At 44.5% G+C, this 17645-nt stretch overlaps 1 protein-coding gene across 5 annotated transcripts in view; it reads left to right on the top strand.

Annotated features, from left to right (window-relative positions):
* SPG7 (SPG7 matrix AAA peptidase subunit, paraplegin) overlaps positions 1-17645 on the top strand; it is a 42767-nt gene that overhangs the window by 9476 nt on the left and 15646 nt on the right. For all 5 annotated transcript variants that reach the window (XR_009548230.1, XM_016191887.2, XM_060184991.1 and 2 more), the window contains exons 4-9: positions 10324-10565; positions 10928-11067; positions 12427-12529; positions 16709-16834; positions 17016-17178; positions 17433-17606. Coding sequence is in view for 4 of the 5 variants with exons in the window: in XM_016191887.2 (XP_016047373.2) it covers positions 10324-10565; positions 10928-11067; positions 12427-12529; positions 16709-16834; positions 17016-17178; positions 17433-17606 (948 nt within the window). In the remaining variant the exon portion in view is untranslated. The remainder of the gene's footprint in view (positions 1-10323; positions 10566-10927; positions 11068-12426; positions 12530-16708; positions 16835-17015; positions 17179-17432; positions 17607-17645) is intronic.

Below are 17645 nucleotides of genomic sequence, written 5' to 3'. Positions count from 1 at the left end.
GCATGAAAGTCATTTGCACTTAACTATTGTGTTATCTTCCCCACATCTCTGTCCTCAGTCTTAAAGTTGTATTTATTCTGGTACATAGGTGCCAGGGAATGAATTTAGGACTTCATGCTTGAAGAGTACAGTGCTTTAATCCACTAAGGCACCTCCTAGGCAGCACTAGATTTGTTCTGTTTGTTTTTGTTTTTCTTAATGTCATGTCAGGGTCTGAATGGACAATCTTAGACATACACAGTATCACTGAGCGGCCTCACCAGCCCAACTTACTTCTTCTATAGAAAGGAGGGAGCGGGGGTCGGGCGGTGGCGCAGTGGGTTAAGCACACGTGGCGCAAAGCGCAGGGACTGGCGTAAGGATCCCGGTTCGAGCCCCAGGCTCCCCACCTGCAGGGGAGTCGCTTCACAGGCGGTGAAGCAGGTCTGCAGGTGTGTCTATCTTTCTCTCCCCTCTCTCTCTGTCTTCCCCTCCTCTCTCCATTTCTCTCTGTCCTATCCAACAACAAATTGCGTCAACAAGGGCAATAATAATAACCACAACGAAGCTACAACAAGGGCAACAAAAGGGGGAAAAAAAATGGCCTCCAGGAGCGGTGGATTCATGGTGCAGGCACCGAGCCCAGCAATAACCCTGTAGGAGGAAAAAAAAAAAAAAAAAGAAAGGAGGGAGAGGGAGGGAGTTGGGCGGTAGTGCAGCAGGTTAAGCTCAAGGACCAGCGTAAGGATCCTGGTTTGAGCTCCTGGATCCCCACCTGCAAGGGAGTCGTTTCACAAGTAGTGAAGCAGGTCTGCAGGTGTCTCTCTTTCTCTCCCCCTCTCTTTCTTCCTCTCCTCTCTCTATTTCTCTCTGTCCTATTCAACAACGACATCAGTAACAACGACAATAATAACTATAATCAATAAAGCAACAAGGGAAACAAAAGGGTATAAATAAAGAAATATTTAAAAAAGAAAGAAAGAAAGAAAGAGTGGTCTGGGAGGTGACGCAGTGGATAAAGCATCAGACTCTCAAGCATGAGGTCCTGAGTTCAATCTCTGGCAGCATGTGTACCAGAGTGATGTCTGGCTCTTTCTTTCTCCTCCTATGTTTCTCATTAATAAATAAATAAAATTAAAAAGGGAGAGGGAGGAAAAACATCAAAGTAATACTCTGTCATCCACGGAGCCATTTAAGAAATATTTATTTATTTATTTATATTTATTAACATAATAATCGTTGTTGGATAGGACAGAGAGAAATGGAGAGAGGAGGGGGAGAGAAAGATAGACACCTGCAGACCTGCTTAACCACTTGTGAAACCCGCTGCACTACTGCCCGACTCCCATCCACAGAGCCTTTTCTTGCTCACTTTCTTCTTCTTCTTTTTTTTTTTTTTTAATTACTTTCTTCTTAAAGTTGGCAGGCAAACAGACGCTCCCCCAACCCTGTCCACTAAAAGAGGACATGAGGGGCCAGGTCGTAGCTCACTTGGTTGAGAGCACAATACAGTGCACAAGGTCCCAGATTCAAGCCCCTGGTCTCCACCTGCAGGGGGAAAGCTTTGCGAGTGGTGAAGCAGTGTTGCAGGTGTCTCTTTCTCTCTCCCTTTCTATCTTCCCCACCCCTTTCAATTTCTCTCTGTCTCTACCCAATAAATACATAAGGATAATAAAATTTTTTTAATATTTATTTGTTGCCCTTGTTGTTTTATTGTTGTAGTTATTATTGTTGTTGTTGTTGTTGGATAGGACAGAGAGAAATGGAGAGAGGAGGGGAAGACAGAGAGGAGGAGAGAAAGATAGACACCTGCAGACCTGCTTCACTGCCTGCGAAGTGACTCCCCTGCAGGTGGGGAGCCGGGGTTCAAACCGGGATCCTTATGCCGGTCCTTGTGCTTTGCGCCACCTGTGTTTAACCCGCTGCGCTACAGCCTGACTCCCCAAAAAATTTTTTAAGTAAATAAGAGGACAAGATAGTTTCCTGACCAGAATTTTTATTTTATTTATTTATTAGATAGAGACAGGCAGTGAAGCAGAAAGAGAGTAAAAGAGACCATAGCACTGGGGCCAGGCAGTCGCGCACCTGGCAGGGTGCACATGTTACAATGCACAAGGACCCAGGTTCAAGCCTCTGGTCCCCACCTGTAGGGGGAAAGCTTAGCAAGTGAAGCAGGGCTGCAGGTGTCTCTCTGTCTCTCTCCCTCTCTCTTTCTCCTTTTCTCTCCATTTCTGATCGTTTTTTTTTTTAATTTTTTTTTATATTTATTTTATTTTTTCCCTTTTGTTGCCCTTGTTGTTTTATTGTTGTAGTTATTATTGTTATTGATGTTGTTGGATAGGACAGAGAGAAATGGAGAGAGGAGGGGAAGACAGAGAGGAGGAGAGGAAGATACACCTGCAGACCTGCTTCACCGCCTATGAAGCGACTCCCCTGCAGGTGGGGAGCCGGGGTTGGAACCAGGATCCTTATGCCGGTCTTTATGCTTTGCGCCACCTGCGCTTAGCCCGCTGTACTACAGCCCGACTCCCCTTCTGATCGTTTCTATGCAATAAATAAAGATAATAAAAAATTAGAAAATAAATAAAAGAGGGACCATAGCACCAAAACTCCCTCCAGCATAGCAGATACCAGGCTACAACCTGGGCCATGCACATGGCACAAACAGCTCACTGTCCAAGGGAGCGATTTCACTGGCCCTCTGGACCAGATTTTGTAACTTCTGGGAGAGGATTTTCTTTAAACTTTTTTTTATACTTTTAAAAAAATATTTATTTATTGGCTAGGGACAGAAATCAAGAGGGAGGGGGTGATAAAGAGGGAGAGAGACAGAGAGACACCTGCAGCCCTGCTTCACCACTTGTAAAGCTTTCTCCCTGCAGGTGGGGACCGCGGGCTTGAACTGGGATCCTTACTCTGGTCCTTGTGCTTCGTGCTACGTGCGCTTTACCCGCTGCACTTCCACCCGACCCCCAATTGAGAAACATTTTCAGGGTGTGAGACTATGATTTGATGGGTCATGAATAAGGTGAGTCAGCCCCAGAACTAATTTTATGGTGAAATCCCCCTCAGTGCTCCCTGATGTACCGTATTCCTACCATTGGTTCCCCTGCTTTTGGTAGAACAGAGCTATACATTTTCATTTTAGTGCTCTTGGAGCCTATCCCTAACTTCCAGAACCGACTTCTATAGCATGGGTTGAGTTCAGGTTTGCTATTCCTGGGATCAGATGACCTAGTAGTAGAACTGATAGGCCCTTGTTGGCCAATGATGATACAGTTCTCTGGTGACTGACCATCCTGTCCAAAGATTCTAAACCTTAATACATGCTTCTTTTGGGCTGCTTCAAAGTTTTTCCCTGGTGTTCTTAAACTTTGGACAACGTGTTTTCCTCCCATACACAATGTCAGTGTTTCTGTTATTGTCCTTTTAATACATGTCTTACAGATTTTCTTGCAAGTTTTACTTCCTCTACCTCCTAGGGAATGTAAAGTTGATAATTTCCACTTTAACATAGACTTTTAAAAAAATTATTTATTATTGGATAGACACAGAGAGAACTGGAGAGGGGAGCAGGAGATAGAGAGGGAGAGACAGAGAAACACCTGCAGCCCAGCTTCACCACTTGTGAAGCTTCCCCCCTGCAGCTGGGGACCAGGGGCTTAAACCCAGTTGTTTGCACACTGTAATGCGTACACTTAACCAGGTGTGCCACCACCTGGCCCTTTAACATAGATTTCTAAGCAATTTTTGCTGGCTAGAAAATACCAAGAAAGGGGGCTGGGCAGTAGCACAGCGGATTAAGTGCACATGGCGCAAAGCACAAGGACTGTTGGAAGGATCCTGGTTCCAGCCTCCAGCTCCCCACCTGCAGGGGGGTTGCTTCACAAGCAGTGAAGCAGGTCTGCAGGTGTCTTATCTTTCTCTCCCCCCTCTGTCTTCCCCTCCTCTCTCCATTTCGCTCTGTCTTGTCCAACAACGACGACATCAATAACAACAACAATAACAACAACAATAAAAAAGCAACAAGGTCAACAAAAGGGAATAAATAAAAAAAATATTTTTAAAAATTGAAAGAAAATATACCATAATAATCTCAAGGTTGAGTTTCTTTCTCTCTCTCTCTAAAGATTTTGTTTATGTATTTATGAGAGAGAGAGAGAGAGAGAGAGGAGAGGAGAGAACCAGATTATCACTCTGGCACATGTGTTACCAGGGGATTGAATTTAGGACTTCATGCTTGAGATTTCAACATTGTCCTCTGTGCTACTTCCTGGACCACCAAGATTGAGTTTTTGAAAAAAAAATTTTTTTTATTATCTTTATTTATATATTGGATAGAGGCAGCCAGAAATCTAAAGGGAAGGGGGAGATAGAGGAGAGAGACAGAGAGACACTTGCAGCCCTGCTTCATCACTCATGAAGCTTTCCCCCTGCAGGTGGGGACCAGGGGCTCAAACCTGGGCCCTTGCACACTGTAGCTTGTGCGCCCAACCAGGTACGCCACCACCTGGCCCCAAGATTGAGTTTTAATGGAGGAGCTGCCCCACTCTTATCCAGGCTCAGCTGTATATACTAAAGTGTTAAAGTGAAAATTCAGGCTGTGAAAATAGCTCACTTACATAGTACACTGGTTTGCCATGTGAACAACCCAAGTTCAAGTCTGGTCTCCATTGCACTGAAGAAAGCTTCAGTGCTGAGATCTCTTTCACTCTCTCTGCCTCTCTGTCCTCATCTAAAAGAAAAGTAGTGAAAATTCATCATCTCATCCATTGTGCTTGGCTTTAGTGATAATAACGCTAGCTTATCATGAAGTCATTGTGTTCAGACCTAAAGCTGAGGTTTGCACTTGCTTATTTTTGAACATGCTTATTTTCATGTTCTAAAAATTGTGATTTATTTGGGGGCTGGGTGTCGACGCACCTAGTTGAGCACACATATGGCAGTGTATAAGGACCCAGGCTCAAGCCCCTGGTCCCCACCTGCAAAGGGAAAGCTTCACAAGTGGTGAAGCGGTGCTGCAGGTATTTTCTCTGTCTTTCTTTCTTTCTTTCTGCCCTCTGCCCAATTTTAAAAAAAGAAAAACTAACTAAAATTTATGATTTATTTTAAAAATTTTCAAGTCGGGAGTCGGGCGGTAGTGCAGTGGGTTAAGCACAAGTGGCGCAAAGCGCAAGGACTGGCATAAGGATCCTGGTTTGAGTCCCTGGCTCCCCATCTGCCCCATCTGTAGGGGAGTCGCTTCACAGTCGGTGAAGCAGGTCTGCAGGTGTCTATCTTTCTCTCTCCCTCTCTGTCTTTCCCGCCTCTATTTCTCTCTGTCCTATCCGACAACAACGACATCAATAATAACTACAATAATAAAAAACAAGGACAACCAAAGGGAATAAATATAATTTTTTTTTTAATTTTCAAGTTAGTTTTCTTAAGTAGGGGCTTGATTATTAGAAAACATGAAAGAGGGCGGAGGGTAGATAGCATAATAGTTACGCAAAGAGACTGTTACCTAAGGTTCCAAAGTCCCAGGTTTAATCCCCTGCACCACCAAAAGCCAGAGCTGATCAGTGCTCTGGTAAAAAACAACAACAGAAAGAATGAAGGATTTTGCCCTGGGAAGTAATGTAGTGGATAAGGCATTGAACCTGCAAGCATGAGGTCCTGGGTTCAATCCTCAATGTCTCATGTGCCAAAGTGGTACTCTAATGCTCTTTCTCTCTCCTTCTCTCATTAATAATAACTTACTAACTAAATAAATAAAGCCTTTAAAAAAAACAGAAAAAGAGAAACAGAAAAAGTTAGATGACACAGCAGCAAAGCTTCCTCCAGTTTAGTGGGCTAGGCTCAAACCGGGGTCACATGCATGACAGAACAGGCACACTATTCACATATGCCCTCTTATCTATGAATTAGGAGCAAAAGTGGCACTTCACAGAGTAACAGAAAAGGTGGATTATGTAAAAAAAAAAAAAAAAAGGTTTAGTGCAATAACCTAGTTGCATGAGAAGATTAGCTTCTCATTTCATACACCAAAGTCAATTCTGGGTGAGTTCAGTCATTAAGTTAATAACAAAAGTAGGACCAGCAAAGTAGCTCACTTTATACACTGCTTTGCCATGTGAGTGACCCAGCTTTGAGTCTGGTCCCTACCACATTTGAAGTGATGCTGTGGTTCCCCTCATTCTCTCACCCTTCTGTCTCTATCTAGGGGGAAAGTCATTCCAGAGCAGTGAAGCCTCAGAAATAACACAGCAAACAGACAAAACCTAAAAAAGGATAAGGAGAAAATAAAAGACAGTTTTTTGTTTGTTTGTTTGTTGTTTACTAGACTCTTTCTCAGTAAGGGGAGAAGAGAACCAGAACATCACTCTGGCATGTGCAATCCTGGGGATCAAACTTGGGGTCTCATGCTTATGGGTGAGTCCTTTTTCCACTGTACCACCTCCCATGCTGCAAAAGAGAAAAATTTTATCTTGAAATGAGAAAGGCCTGGGCTAGAGAAATAGCATAACAGTTTATGCAGCAGACTTTGATGCATGAGGTACCAAAGGTTGCAAGTCCAGTCCCCAGCACCACCATAAGCCAGAATTGAGCAGTGTTCTGGTTAAAGAACTAGAGAAAATAGCTAGAGAAATAGCTAGAGAAATAGCATAACAGTTTATGCAGCAGACTTTGATGCATGAGGTACCAAAGGTTGCAAGTCCAGTCCCCAGCACCACCATAAGCCAGAATTGAGCAGTGTTCTGGTTAAAGAAGCAAAGAAGTGGGTGGAGGGTAGATAGCGTAATGGTTATGCAAAGATATTCTCATACCTGAGGCTCCAAAGTCCCAGGTTCAATCCCTCACACCACCATCAGTTAGAGCTGAGCATTGCTCTGGTTTAAAAAAAAAAAGAGTGGTCTGAGAGGTAGCACAGTGGATAAAGCACTGGAAAATCCAGCATGAGGTCCTAAATTCAATCCCTGATCCTTGGCAGCCATGTACCACAGTGATGTCTGGTTCTTTCTTTCTTTCTTCCTACCTTTCTCATTAATTAATAAATCTTAAAAAACAGGAAGGAAGGAAGAAGTAAAGAAGGGGGCGGGAGGTAGCTTAATAGTTATGCAAAGAAACTGATGCCTGAGGTTCCAAAGTCCCAGGTTCAATCCCCAACACCACCAAAATCAGAGCTGAGCAGTACTATGGTTAAAAAAGGAGAAGGGAGCAGGTGGTGGCAGACCTAGTTAACTTGTCACATTGCAGTGCACAAGGACAGAGTTCAAGACCCTGGTCCCCACCTGCAGGGGGAAAGCTTTGAGTGGTGAAGAAGGGTTGCAAATGTATCTGTATTTCTCCCTCTATCTCCCCTTCCATTCTCAAATACTCTCTGTCTCTATACAGTAATAATTAACTTAAAAAAAGAAACTCAGGACCTTTAAAAAAAAGGGGGAGGAGGTTATGGGAGAGACCTATTTAAATGAAAACAAGGTGGAAGGAAGTGCTTTGGAAGGATGAAGGTGGTGGACAGCTTTTGAGTCTGCCTTATGTGTTGTGTTCCATATGCTTGCTCCTGATGATTCTGATTTTTGAAGGAACATTCTTGGCCTCTTCCTCTTCATGGCTCTTTTTGTACAGGCTGAGTACTCAGGTATCTGCTTACCTAGTTTAGTTTTCTTTTTTAAAAAATGTTTTATATTTATTTATTTTCCCTTTGTTGCCCTTGTTGGTTTTTATTGTTGTTGTAGTTATTATTGTTGTTGTTATTGCTGTGGTTGTTGTTGGATAGGACAGAGAGAAATGGAGAGAGGAGGGGAAGACAGAGAGGGGGAGAGAAAGACAGACAACTGCAGACCTGCTTCACCCTTGTGAAGCGGCTCCCTTGTAGGTGGGGAGCTGGGGGCTCGAACCAGGATCCTTACACCGGTTTACATGCACTTAACTCGCTGCGCTACTGCCCAACTTCCACCTAGTTTAATTTTCATGGTAACCTCACTAACTGGTATTGTCAAATGGGTCAGTAGAAGGAACCTGGGTCTCTGCTGCCCTCACTCCCCTGCCTGCAGCTGTGCACCAGCCAGGTGGCCACAGGCTGAAGTGTCTGCATCTCCCTGCCTCCTTCCTTTCATTGTTTTGGACTGAATTATTGCTCTAAGGAAATGGAATGAAGTTCATGCCTTTTAAATTTGCTTAAAAGGGAAATTATTTACTTAGCCAATGATTTTTCTTCTTGTGAATCTGTTCTGGATTTCCCTTGACTCCACTAGTGTGGTTGTGATGGACTCTGTATCCGGATCAGACTAGTGTCTCAACCTCAGATCTACCCCTCAGTGGAAAAAAAAAAACAAACCAAAATGATGCCTCAGTAGTCACTGCTTCACTGCTTAAGTTCCATTGTAGAACATTCTTTTTTCTTTTTTCCAGAGCTGGGATCTCTTGCATGTGTGATTTCACATGTGTGGGCCTGTTTTTATATAGAGAGATACCTCCCATTTGGTGCCAGCACATGGCAAGGTGTGTGCCTTATCCAGTGAGCTATCTAAACAGGCCCCAGTAAAACATTCTCCAAAGACAAGGTTGCAGATGAAGGACAGACTTGTGGTTTTCAGAGGTTTGGAATGGAGGGAACATTGTGGTGGTGGTATTCTTGTGTGTCTTAGCTATTAGTGGACACATGACAGTGTTTACTAGTGTTAAAATTTAACAAAACTGGGTCAGGCGGTATAGCGCAGTGGGCTAAGTGCACGTGGTACAAACGCAAGGACTGGCATAAGGATCCCGGCTAAGCCCCCATCTCCCCACCTGTATGGGGGGTCGCTTCACAAGTGGTGAAGCAGGTCTGCAGGTATCTTATCTTTCTCTCTCTCCCCTCTCTGTCTCCCCTCCTCTCTATTTATCTCTGTCCTATCCAACAACCACAACAACATTAATAAAAACAATAGTAACCACAACAACGATTAAAAAAAAAAAGGACAACAAAGGGGAAAAAAAAGCCTCCAGGAGCAGTGGATTTGTGGTGTAGGCACCAAGCCCCAGCAATAACCCTGGAGGCAAGAAAAAAAATTAGCAAAACCAAACATATATAAGCACATGTGTCATACAGGGACAGTCTGAATTATGTGGTGGACTATGTTAGGGTTGATATCCTGCTTGTTCTGTTGTTTAGTTCTGTGAAATGTTACCATTGGGAGCAACTGGACAAATTAGAGAAGGAGGAGCTTGACTTATTTCTCACAGTAACATCTGAAGCTGAAACTAGGTGTTAGGGTAGCAGGGAGCTTCTGCAGGAGATGGGGTCATGGTCACATAGTTAGGAAGAATAAGAAAGAGTTGCTCAACCCTAAATCAAAATACACCTATTGAAAGGGCCTTTCAAAGGGCCCTTCAGACACTTTGAAAATAGGAAGAGAGGCCAGACAGTGGTGTACCTGATTGTGTGTCCCAGGTTCAGTACCCCGCACCGCCATAAGCCAGAGTTGAGTTGTGCTCTGGTAGAAAGAAAGAAAGAAAGAAAGAGAAAGAAAGAAAGAAAGAAAGAAAGAAAGAAAGAAAGAAAGAAAGAAAGAAAGAAAGAAAGAAAGAGCCAACCAGACTTCCCTGGACAGACAACCCCACCAATGTGTCCTGGAGTTCTGCTTCTCCAGAGTCCTTACCCACTAGGGAAAGAGAGAGACAGGCTGGGAGTATGGATCGGCCTGTCAACACCCATGTTCAGCAGGGAAATAATTACAGAAGCCAGACCTTGCACCTTCTGCATCCCATAATGACCTTGGGTCCATACTCCCAGAGGGTTAAAGAATAGGAAAGCTATCGGGAGGGGTTGAGATATGGAGGTCTGGTGGTGGGAATTGTGCGAAGTTGTACCCCTCTTTTCCTATGGTTTTGTCAATGTTTCTTTTTATAAATAAATAAAAAGGAAGAAAGAAAGAGAAAGAAAGAAAGAAAGAAAGAAAGAAAGAAAGAAAGAAAGAAAGAAAGAAAGAAAGAAGCATATTTCAGTGGTCTGGGAGGTGGCACAGTGGATAAAGCATTGGACTCTCAAGCGTGAGGTCCGGAGTTCAATCCCCAGCAGAACATATACCAGAGTGCTATCTGGTTTTTTTTCTCTCTCTCCTTCTACTTTCTCATCAATAAATAAAATCTCAAAAAAAAAAATCTATTTCAAACATTTGGCTTTCAAACTTATTTGCCAGTTACTAATGGGACAGTTAACATGCTTGGAAACCCCCTTAGAGTGTGAATGCAGCCATCATGGTAGGCAGACCCAAGAGCTTCTAGGATGAGAATAGAAGCACCCTTCCCCCAGTGCAGGAAGGGCCTCTGAAGGGTGGTGATAGGACCTAGGACTGACTCCCTGGCGTCTGCCTGCAGAGGGACGGCGGCGCAAGGAGAGGGAAGACCAGATGTACCGTGAGCGACTACGCACCCTCATTGTCATTGCCATGGTCATGAGCCTGCTCAACGCACTTAGTACCAGTGGTGGCAACATTTCCTGGAATGACTTCGTCCATGAGATGTTGGCCAAGGGGGAGGTGCAGCGGGTCCAGGTGGTGCCCGAGAGCGAAGTGGTGGAAGTCTACCTGCATCCTGGAGCCGTGGTGTTTGGTCGACCTGTAAGTGAAACTGGTCCCTTTGTGGGTGCCTGGAGAGACTGGCATTCCTGTTGGGGGGGGGGGGGCTCAAAATAGGTGATCCCTGGATGGATCAGCATCCCCAGTCTAATGCAGAGGCTTTAACATGGAAGGTTTAACTTGCCAGTGTCCTCTTCATTTTCTTAACATGTTCCTACTAGTGGAAAACAGGAAGAATAACTATTGAAATGTAATTATGTCTGAGAAAAGGAAACCTCTTCAACTTGGAAACAGGTGTAGGATGGTGGACGACAGATACATGTGGAAGCCCTCTGGTAGTGTATGAGGACAGCTCAGGGACCAGCTGTGTGCAGGCCCTCACACTATCTCTGCTGTGTTCTCAGAGACTGGCCTTGATGTACCGGATGCAGGTGGCAAATATCGACAAATTTGAGGAGAAACTGCGGGCAGCTGAAGATGAGCTGAATATTGCTGGTCCAGACAGGATCCCAGTTTTATATAAGCGCACAGGCTTCTTTGGAAAGTACGTCATTCATGTTTGACACCTGAACTACACCACAGTTTTCTACTTTATTTCTTTTTTTATTTTTATCTATTTATTTTACCAGAGCACTGCTCAACTCTTGCTTATGGTGGTGTGGGGTAGTCAACCTGGGAATTTGGAGCCTCAAGCTTGAGAGTCTTTGCATAACCGTTATGCTATCTACCCCAACTCCCTCAACAAGTGTTTTGTGATGTGAGAAACAAGCAAAATCTCACACCGACCTACTAAACTTGCTGCCTTGTGGGAGGCGAGTACCATGCACCTACAAGCTAGGAGCTGTGGCGCCCATGCTGCCTCAGTCCCTTCCTTCACTTGTTTTTGCTGTTTCTTTTCTTTTCTTTTTCAGAACTGCTTCACCACTCATGAAGCTTTCCCCCTGCAGGTGGGGACCAGGGGCTTGAACCCAGATCCTTGCGCATTGTAATGTGTACGCTTAACCAGGTGCACCACCGCCTGGCCCCTGCTGTTTCTTTTCAACTTGTTAGAGTTGCAGGCTGCAGTCAGGACTTTTACTCTTTTACTGCTAGACTCACTGCCTTATAGAATATAGCCCATGTGGGGGTAGATGGCATAATGGTTATGCAGTAAGACTCCCGTGCCTGAGGCTCCAAAGTTCCAGATTCAATCTCTTGTACCGCTATAAGCCAGAGCTGAACAGTGGTCTGATTAAAAAAACAAACAAACAAACGAAAATAGGGAGGCTGGGCTGTAGCACACTGAGTTAAGTGCACATAGTACAAAGCACAAGTGCAAGGACCTCTGCAAAGATCCCAGTTTGAATCCCCACTCCTCCAGGAGCAGTGGATTCATAGTGCCAGCACCGAGCCCCAGTGCAAAAAATGGAAAAACAAAACATAATCCACAGCCTACCTTTGAAAACAGTTTACATATGTGGAAGGCTTGTTTTGTTTTGTTCTTTGTTTTGTTTTGTTTTCAGAGTACTGCCCTGCTCTGACTTATGGTTGTGAGGGGAACCTGGAACTTTAGAGCCTCAGACGTGAAAATCTTTTATGTAGCCACCATGTTATCGGTCCTCACCCCCAAAACTCTTCTTATTGGTCTTCCATTATCTAGGGTCTATATAGCCTTGAGCTCATTAGCAGGTCAGCCATTCTGACTTTTCTTTTTTCATTCAGGCTTTTCACTATAACTTGATACTAGATCTAGTTCCTTGCTCCATCTGAGAAACTATGACAAGAACAGATGATTAGAGAAAAACAGACAGGAAAATTTATGAGACTGTGTCCTCACATTGTGTGGGAGCTGGGAATCACTGTGACTTTGTGTCTGTCAACTGCCCTGGTGGCTGTAACTGAACCTGTAACCATGTTTCTCCAGTGCCCTCTACGCCCTGGGGATGACTGCAGTAGGCCTGGCCATCCTGTGGTACGTGTTCCGTCTGGCTGGCATGACAGGAAGGGAAGGAGCATTTGGTGCTTTTGTAAGTTGTGCAAATCACATGTGAACTTGTAAACTTTCCCATAAACTGAGAATGAGTGGACAGTGAACATTAACCCACAGTAGTGTTGGCTAATAGCTCTTCTTTTTCCTGCTTGCCAACTAGAAGTATATAGTACCCAATATTCACTGCCACTCCTCTTTGCTTGTCCAGTGGGCTGCAAACTGCCACCCCTTTCTCTCTTTTTTAAAGATATTTATTTATTCCTTTTTGTTGCCCTTGTTATTTTATTGTTGTAGTTATTATTGTTGTTGGTATTGATGTCGTCGTTGTTGGACAGGACAGAGAGAAATGGATAGAGGAGGGGAAGACAGAGAGGGCGAGAGAAAGAGAGACATCTCTTCACCACTTGTGAAGCAACTTCCCTACAGGTGGGGAGCTGGGGGCTCGAACTGGGATCCTTAAGTCGGTCCTTGCACTTCATGCCATGTGTGCTTAACCCGCTGTGCTACCACCCAACTCCCCCTTTCTCTCTTTTTAACAAAATTAAAAAGTGTTATCTTTATTTATTGGCTAAAGAGAGCCAGAAATTGAGAGGGTAGGAGGAGATAGAGAGGGAGACAGAAACAGAGACATCTGCAGCCCTGCTTCACCACTTGCAAAGCTTTTCCTCTACAGGTGGCGACTGGGGTTTGAACCTGGGTCCTTGTGCACTGTAACATGTGTGCTATCAACCAAGTGCATCACCACTAGCCACCTCTCCCCCCTTTCTCTCCACCTGGCAGGCTGACTGGACCCTGGAATTCATGTGTCACTTGTTCTGTACTTTTCAGTGTTAGAGACATGACAGCTTTTTTGTATCCTTTCCTAGCTAAGATCCTGAGACATTTTGAAGTTTTATTTATTTATTTACTTACTTTATTATTTTTTTAAAAAGATTTTATTTATTTATGAGAAAGGTAGGAGGAGAGAGAAAGAACCAGACATCATTTTGGCACATGTGCTACCGGAGATCAAACTCGGGACCTCATGCTTGAGAGTCCAAAGCTTTACCAGTGTGCCACCTCCCGGACCACAGTTTTATTTACTTATTATCAGGTAGAGACAGAAACTGAGAGGGAATAGAGAGGGAAAGAGACAGAGAAACATCTGCACTCCTACTTCACTATTTATGAAGCTTTCCCCCTGGTGCTAGGGACTAGGGGGCTTGAACCCAGTTCCTTGTGCACTCTGTTATGTGCCTTTAACCAGGTGCACCACCACCTGGCCCCTCTGAGACATTTTTAAAGGCTGCCTTTAAATTAACCATAATACACTTTAAAGACATCCTATTGTGATGGCTGTCATGCTCCAACTTCTCTGCCCGTCAAGCAGATTTACTGACCAGCTATGTTAGTAAGGGACTGGAAAGTGGACCAGAATAAGTCTGCAGGAACACTTCTTGGCCCCACCTTAACCCCAAAACGGGTTCCTCTATTACTACTAAGCCTGAGGCTGAAGTCTTTCTCACTTGCCACTAAAATGGCACCATGATTCATCATGGAGTTGAACCAATTATACTCAACTAATTTGATTGTTCTTGCTTATTTGGGGCTATTTATTTTTAGTGATATTACATTTAAATACAGTGTGATTAATTCCATGTATGCTTGTCTCCTGAGTGTTTATTTAGTAACTTACCTTCCCAAATTCAGTTTGGCTGTTGTTGATACATTCCCTGTGTTGATATATACATTTTTAAAAAATATTTTATTTATTTATGAGAAAGATAGGAGGAGAGAAAAAGAACCAGACACCACTCTGGCACATGTGCTGCTGGGGATCGAACTTGGGACCTCATGCTTGAGAGTCCAAAGCCTTATCACTGTGCCACCTCCCAGACCACAAGTTGATATATATATTATCTGTCTCTCCCAACTGTTCTCAGGGAATTTACTGAACAACCTCTCTCTCTCTCTTTAAACTTTATTTATTCATTTTTCCCCTTTTGTTGCCCTTGTTGTTTATCGTCTTTGTTGTCATCTCTCTCTCTCTCTTTTAAAAAATATTTATTTGTGTATTTATTAGGTAGGGAGAGAAAGAGAAAATACACCAAAGCATCAGTCTAGCACATGTAATGCTGGAGACCAAATCCCAGATTTCACGCTTGAAGTTTGACGCTGTCCTAGGACATCCAATGAACATTTATACTCAGACTCCCTGAAAATAGTATTATATCACTTATATGGAATAAGAGAAAGACATCACACAGGAGTGGAAAAAAATCACATAGCAAAACAGTCTATGTGGGAGTCGGGGTGGGGGGGTAGTGCAGCGGGTTAAGCACATGTGGCGCAAAGGGCAAGGACCGGCTTAAGGATCCTGGTTCAAGCCCCGGCTCCCCACCTACAGGGAGTGATGTCAGGTTCTTTCTCTCTTTCTCTCTCTCCTCCTGTCTTTCTCATCAATAAATAAAATATATTCAATAATAATATAAAAAAACCATGTAAAAGACTGTTTAAGTTACCTAGTTTGTATGGTGGGGGGAGGGGAGGACCCAGAGCCTCATCTCATGCATACATGGCATCATCACTGTGCAGCCTTCTCGGCCCAACTTTTTATTTTTTAATTTTTTGCCACTAGGGCTATTGGGAGGACTCAGTACCTACACAACTTCACCATTTCCAGTGGTCTTTTTTTCTTTCAAGTTGATAGGTGAGAGATAGAGAGGGAAAGAGAGACAGAGAAGGAGACACCTGAAGCATCGCTCCACCACTTGTGAAGCTTTTCCCCTGCAGGTGGGACTGGAGGTCTGTGTAATGTGTGTGCTCTGCTGGGTGAGCCTCCACCTGGCCCCCAAGTATGGTAAGTCATGTGCTCTACTTTGGGAATTATCTCCTAGCTCTTTGGGGGAAGTGTTGTTTGTTTGTGTTTTGTTTTGCTTTGCTTTTAGATTATACATTTAAGGGCTGGTGAAGAGCTCCCTTAGCTAGTGTGCTGCTTAGCCATATGTGCCACTGAGGTTCAAGCCTAGCTCCGCTGCATTGAGGGAAGCTTCAGTACTTTAGTTCCTTTTATTCTCTGTGCTTTTTATCTCTTAAAAAAAAAAATCATTCTGGCATATGTGATGCTGGGGACCAAACCCAGGACTTTATGCTTTTGAGTCCAATGCTTTATCTACTGTGTCATCTCCTGGGCATAGGGTGGAGGAGGTGTTTTTTTCTTTTCTTTTTTATTTAAAAAAGGATAAATTAACAAAACCATAGGATAGGAGGGGTACAACTCCACACAATGCCCACCACCCAATCTCCATATCCCATCCCCTTCCCTGATAGCTTTCCCATTCTCTATCCCTCTGGGAGCATGGACCCAGGGTCATTGTGGGTTTCTTTTCTTTTTTTTTTTTTTTACCAGAGCACTACTCAGCTCTGGCCTATGGTAGTTTAGGGGATTGAACCTGGAACTTTGGAGTCTCTTTGCATACCCATTATGCTATCTGCCTCCACCATTCCTTTTCTTTGTTTTTTTTTTTCTTCCTCTTCTTCCTTCTCTCTTCTCTCCCCTTCCTTTCTTTCCTTCTCTTCCTCTCTTTCTTTCTCTCTCTCTCTTTCCTTTTGCCTCCAGGCCAACAGTATGAATTCACTGCTCCTGGGGGCTATTTTTCCCATTTTGTTGCCCTTGTTGTGGTTGTTATTGTTGTTATAGCTGTTGTTGTTGTTGGATAGGACAGAGAGAAATCGAGAGAGGAGGGAAAGACAGAGAGGAGGAGATAAAGAGAGACACTTGCAGACCTGCTTCACCACTTGTGAAGCTACCCTCCTGCAGGTGGGGAGCTGGAGGCTCAGACTGGAATCCTTTGCACCATGTGTGCTTAACCCAGTGCACTACTGCCCAGCCCCCCCTTTTCCCTTTCTTTAAAGAGACAGAAATTGAGAGGAAGGGGATGGTGGAGATGGGAGGGGGGGAAGAGAGATTTACCTCTCTCCTTCACCACTTATGAAGCAATATGGACTTGAACCTGGGTCCTTACACACTAACACGTGCATTCTACTGGATGTGCCACCAGCTGGCTGGCTTCTCTGGAGGGAGCAGTTTTTCTTGAAGACAAATTTCTATTAGAAAACTTTATTGCTACAAAAGATACTGGATAACCCCTTCTGTACCTCTGTGTCCCTAACTGCCTGTCTATCATTGGGCTGTGGGAGATGCTCTTCTTCCCTGCTCTTTGTATTTTCTGCCCAGAATCAACTTAAAATGGCTCGTTTCACGATTGTGGATGGCAAGACAGGGAAAGGAGTCAGCTTCAAAGATGTGGCAGGAATGCATGAAGCCAAGCTGGAAGTCAAAGAGTTTGTGGACTATCTAAAGGTGAGCATGTGTTGAATTAATCTGTGTTGAGCCTCCCTGTGGGAAGGCTGTACTGATCAGACTGTCCCCTAGCAGAAGGGTCGACAGTCCCTTAAGATTGCACCCTGAGCTGGTCTAATGTGAGTTATCTCTGGAAAAGCCCCAGAGACTCCCTGTGCTGAATATCCTCATCTTCTTCCAGAGCCCAGAGCGCTTTCTCCAACTTGGTGCCAAGGTCCCAAAGGGGGCACTGCTGCTTGGCCCTCCTGGCTGTGGGAAGACACTGCTAGCCAAGGCTGTGGCTACAGAGGCTCAAGTGCCCTTCCTGGCAATGGCTGGCCCAGAGTTTGTGGAAGTCATTGGAGGTAGGCTTGCCTGACCATTTATTCAGAATGACTTTCTTTTCATCATCCTCCCCAGGTGACCACACTGATGAGGAGGTAGGGGTGGAGGAGTTGGAGATGGAGAAGCTGGTACAGGAACTGGGTGATGTCCGTCCCACTACAGCAGGGGTCCAGGCCATTTGTGGGCTGAGGACTGTGTCAGTGGAGTGTTAGCTGAGTTACAGTGGAGTTCATCTCTACTGACCAATCCGTTTTGGGTCTCTTGTGCCCCTCAGGCCTTGGTGCTGCCCGTGTGAGGAGTCTTTTTAAGGAAGCCCGTGCCCGGGCACCCTGCATTGTGTACATCGATGAGATCGATGCTGTGGGCAAGAAGCGCTCCACCACCATGTCCGGCTTCTCCAACACGGAGGAAGAGCAGACACTTAACCAACTCCTGGTGGAAATGGATGGTCAGTGCTGCATGCCCAGCCACAGGCTGTGCAGGGGAA

This window comes from Erinaceus europaeus, chromosome 2, assembly GCF_950295315.1.
Source record: "Erinaceus europaeus chromosome 2, mEriEur2.1, whole genome shotgun sequence".
NCBI lineage: Eukaryota > Metazoa > Chordata > Mammalia > Eulipotyphla > Erinaceidae > Erinaceus > Erinaceus europaeus.
The sequence above is the reverse complement of the archived record's forward strand: the minus strand, read 5'-3'. Positions and strand labels throughout refer to the sequence as shown.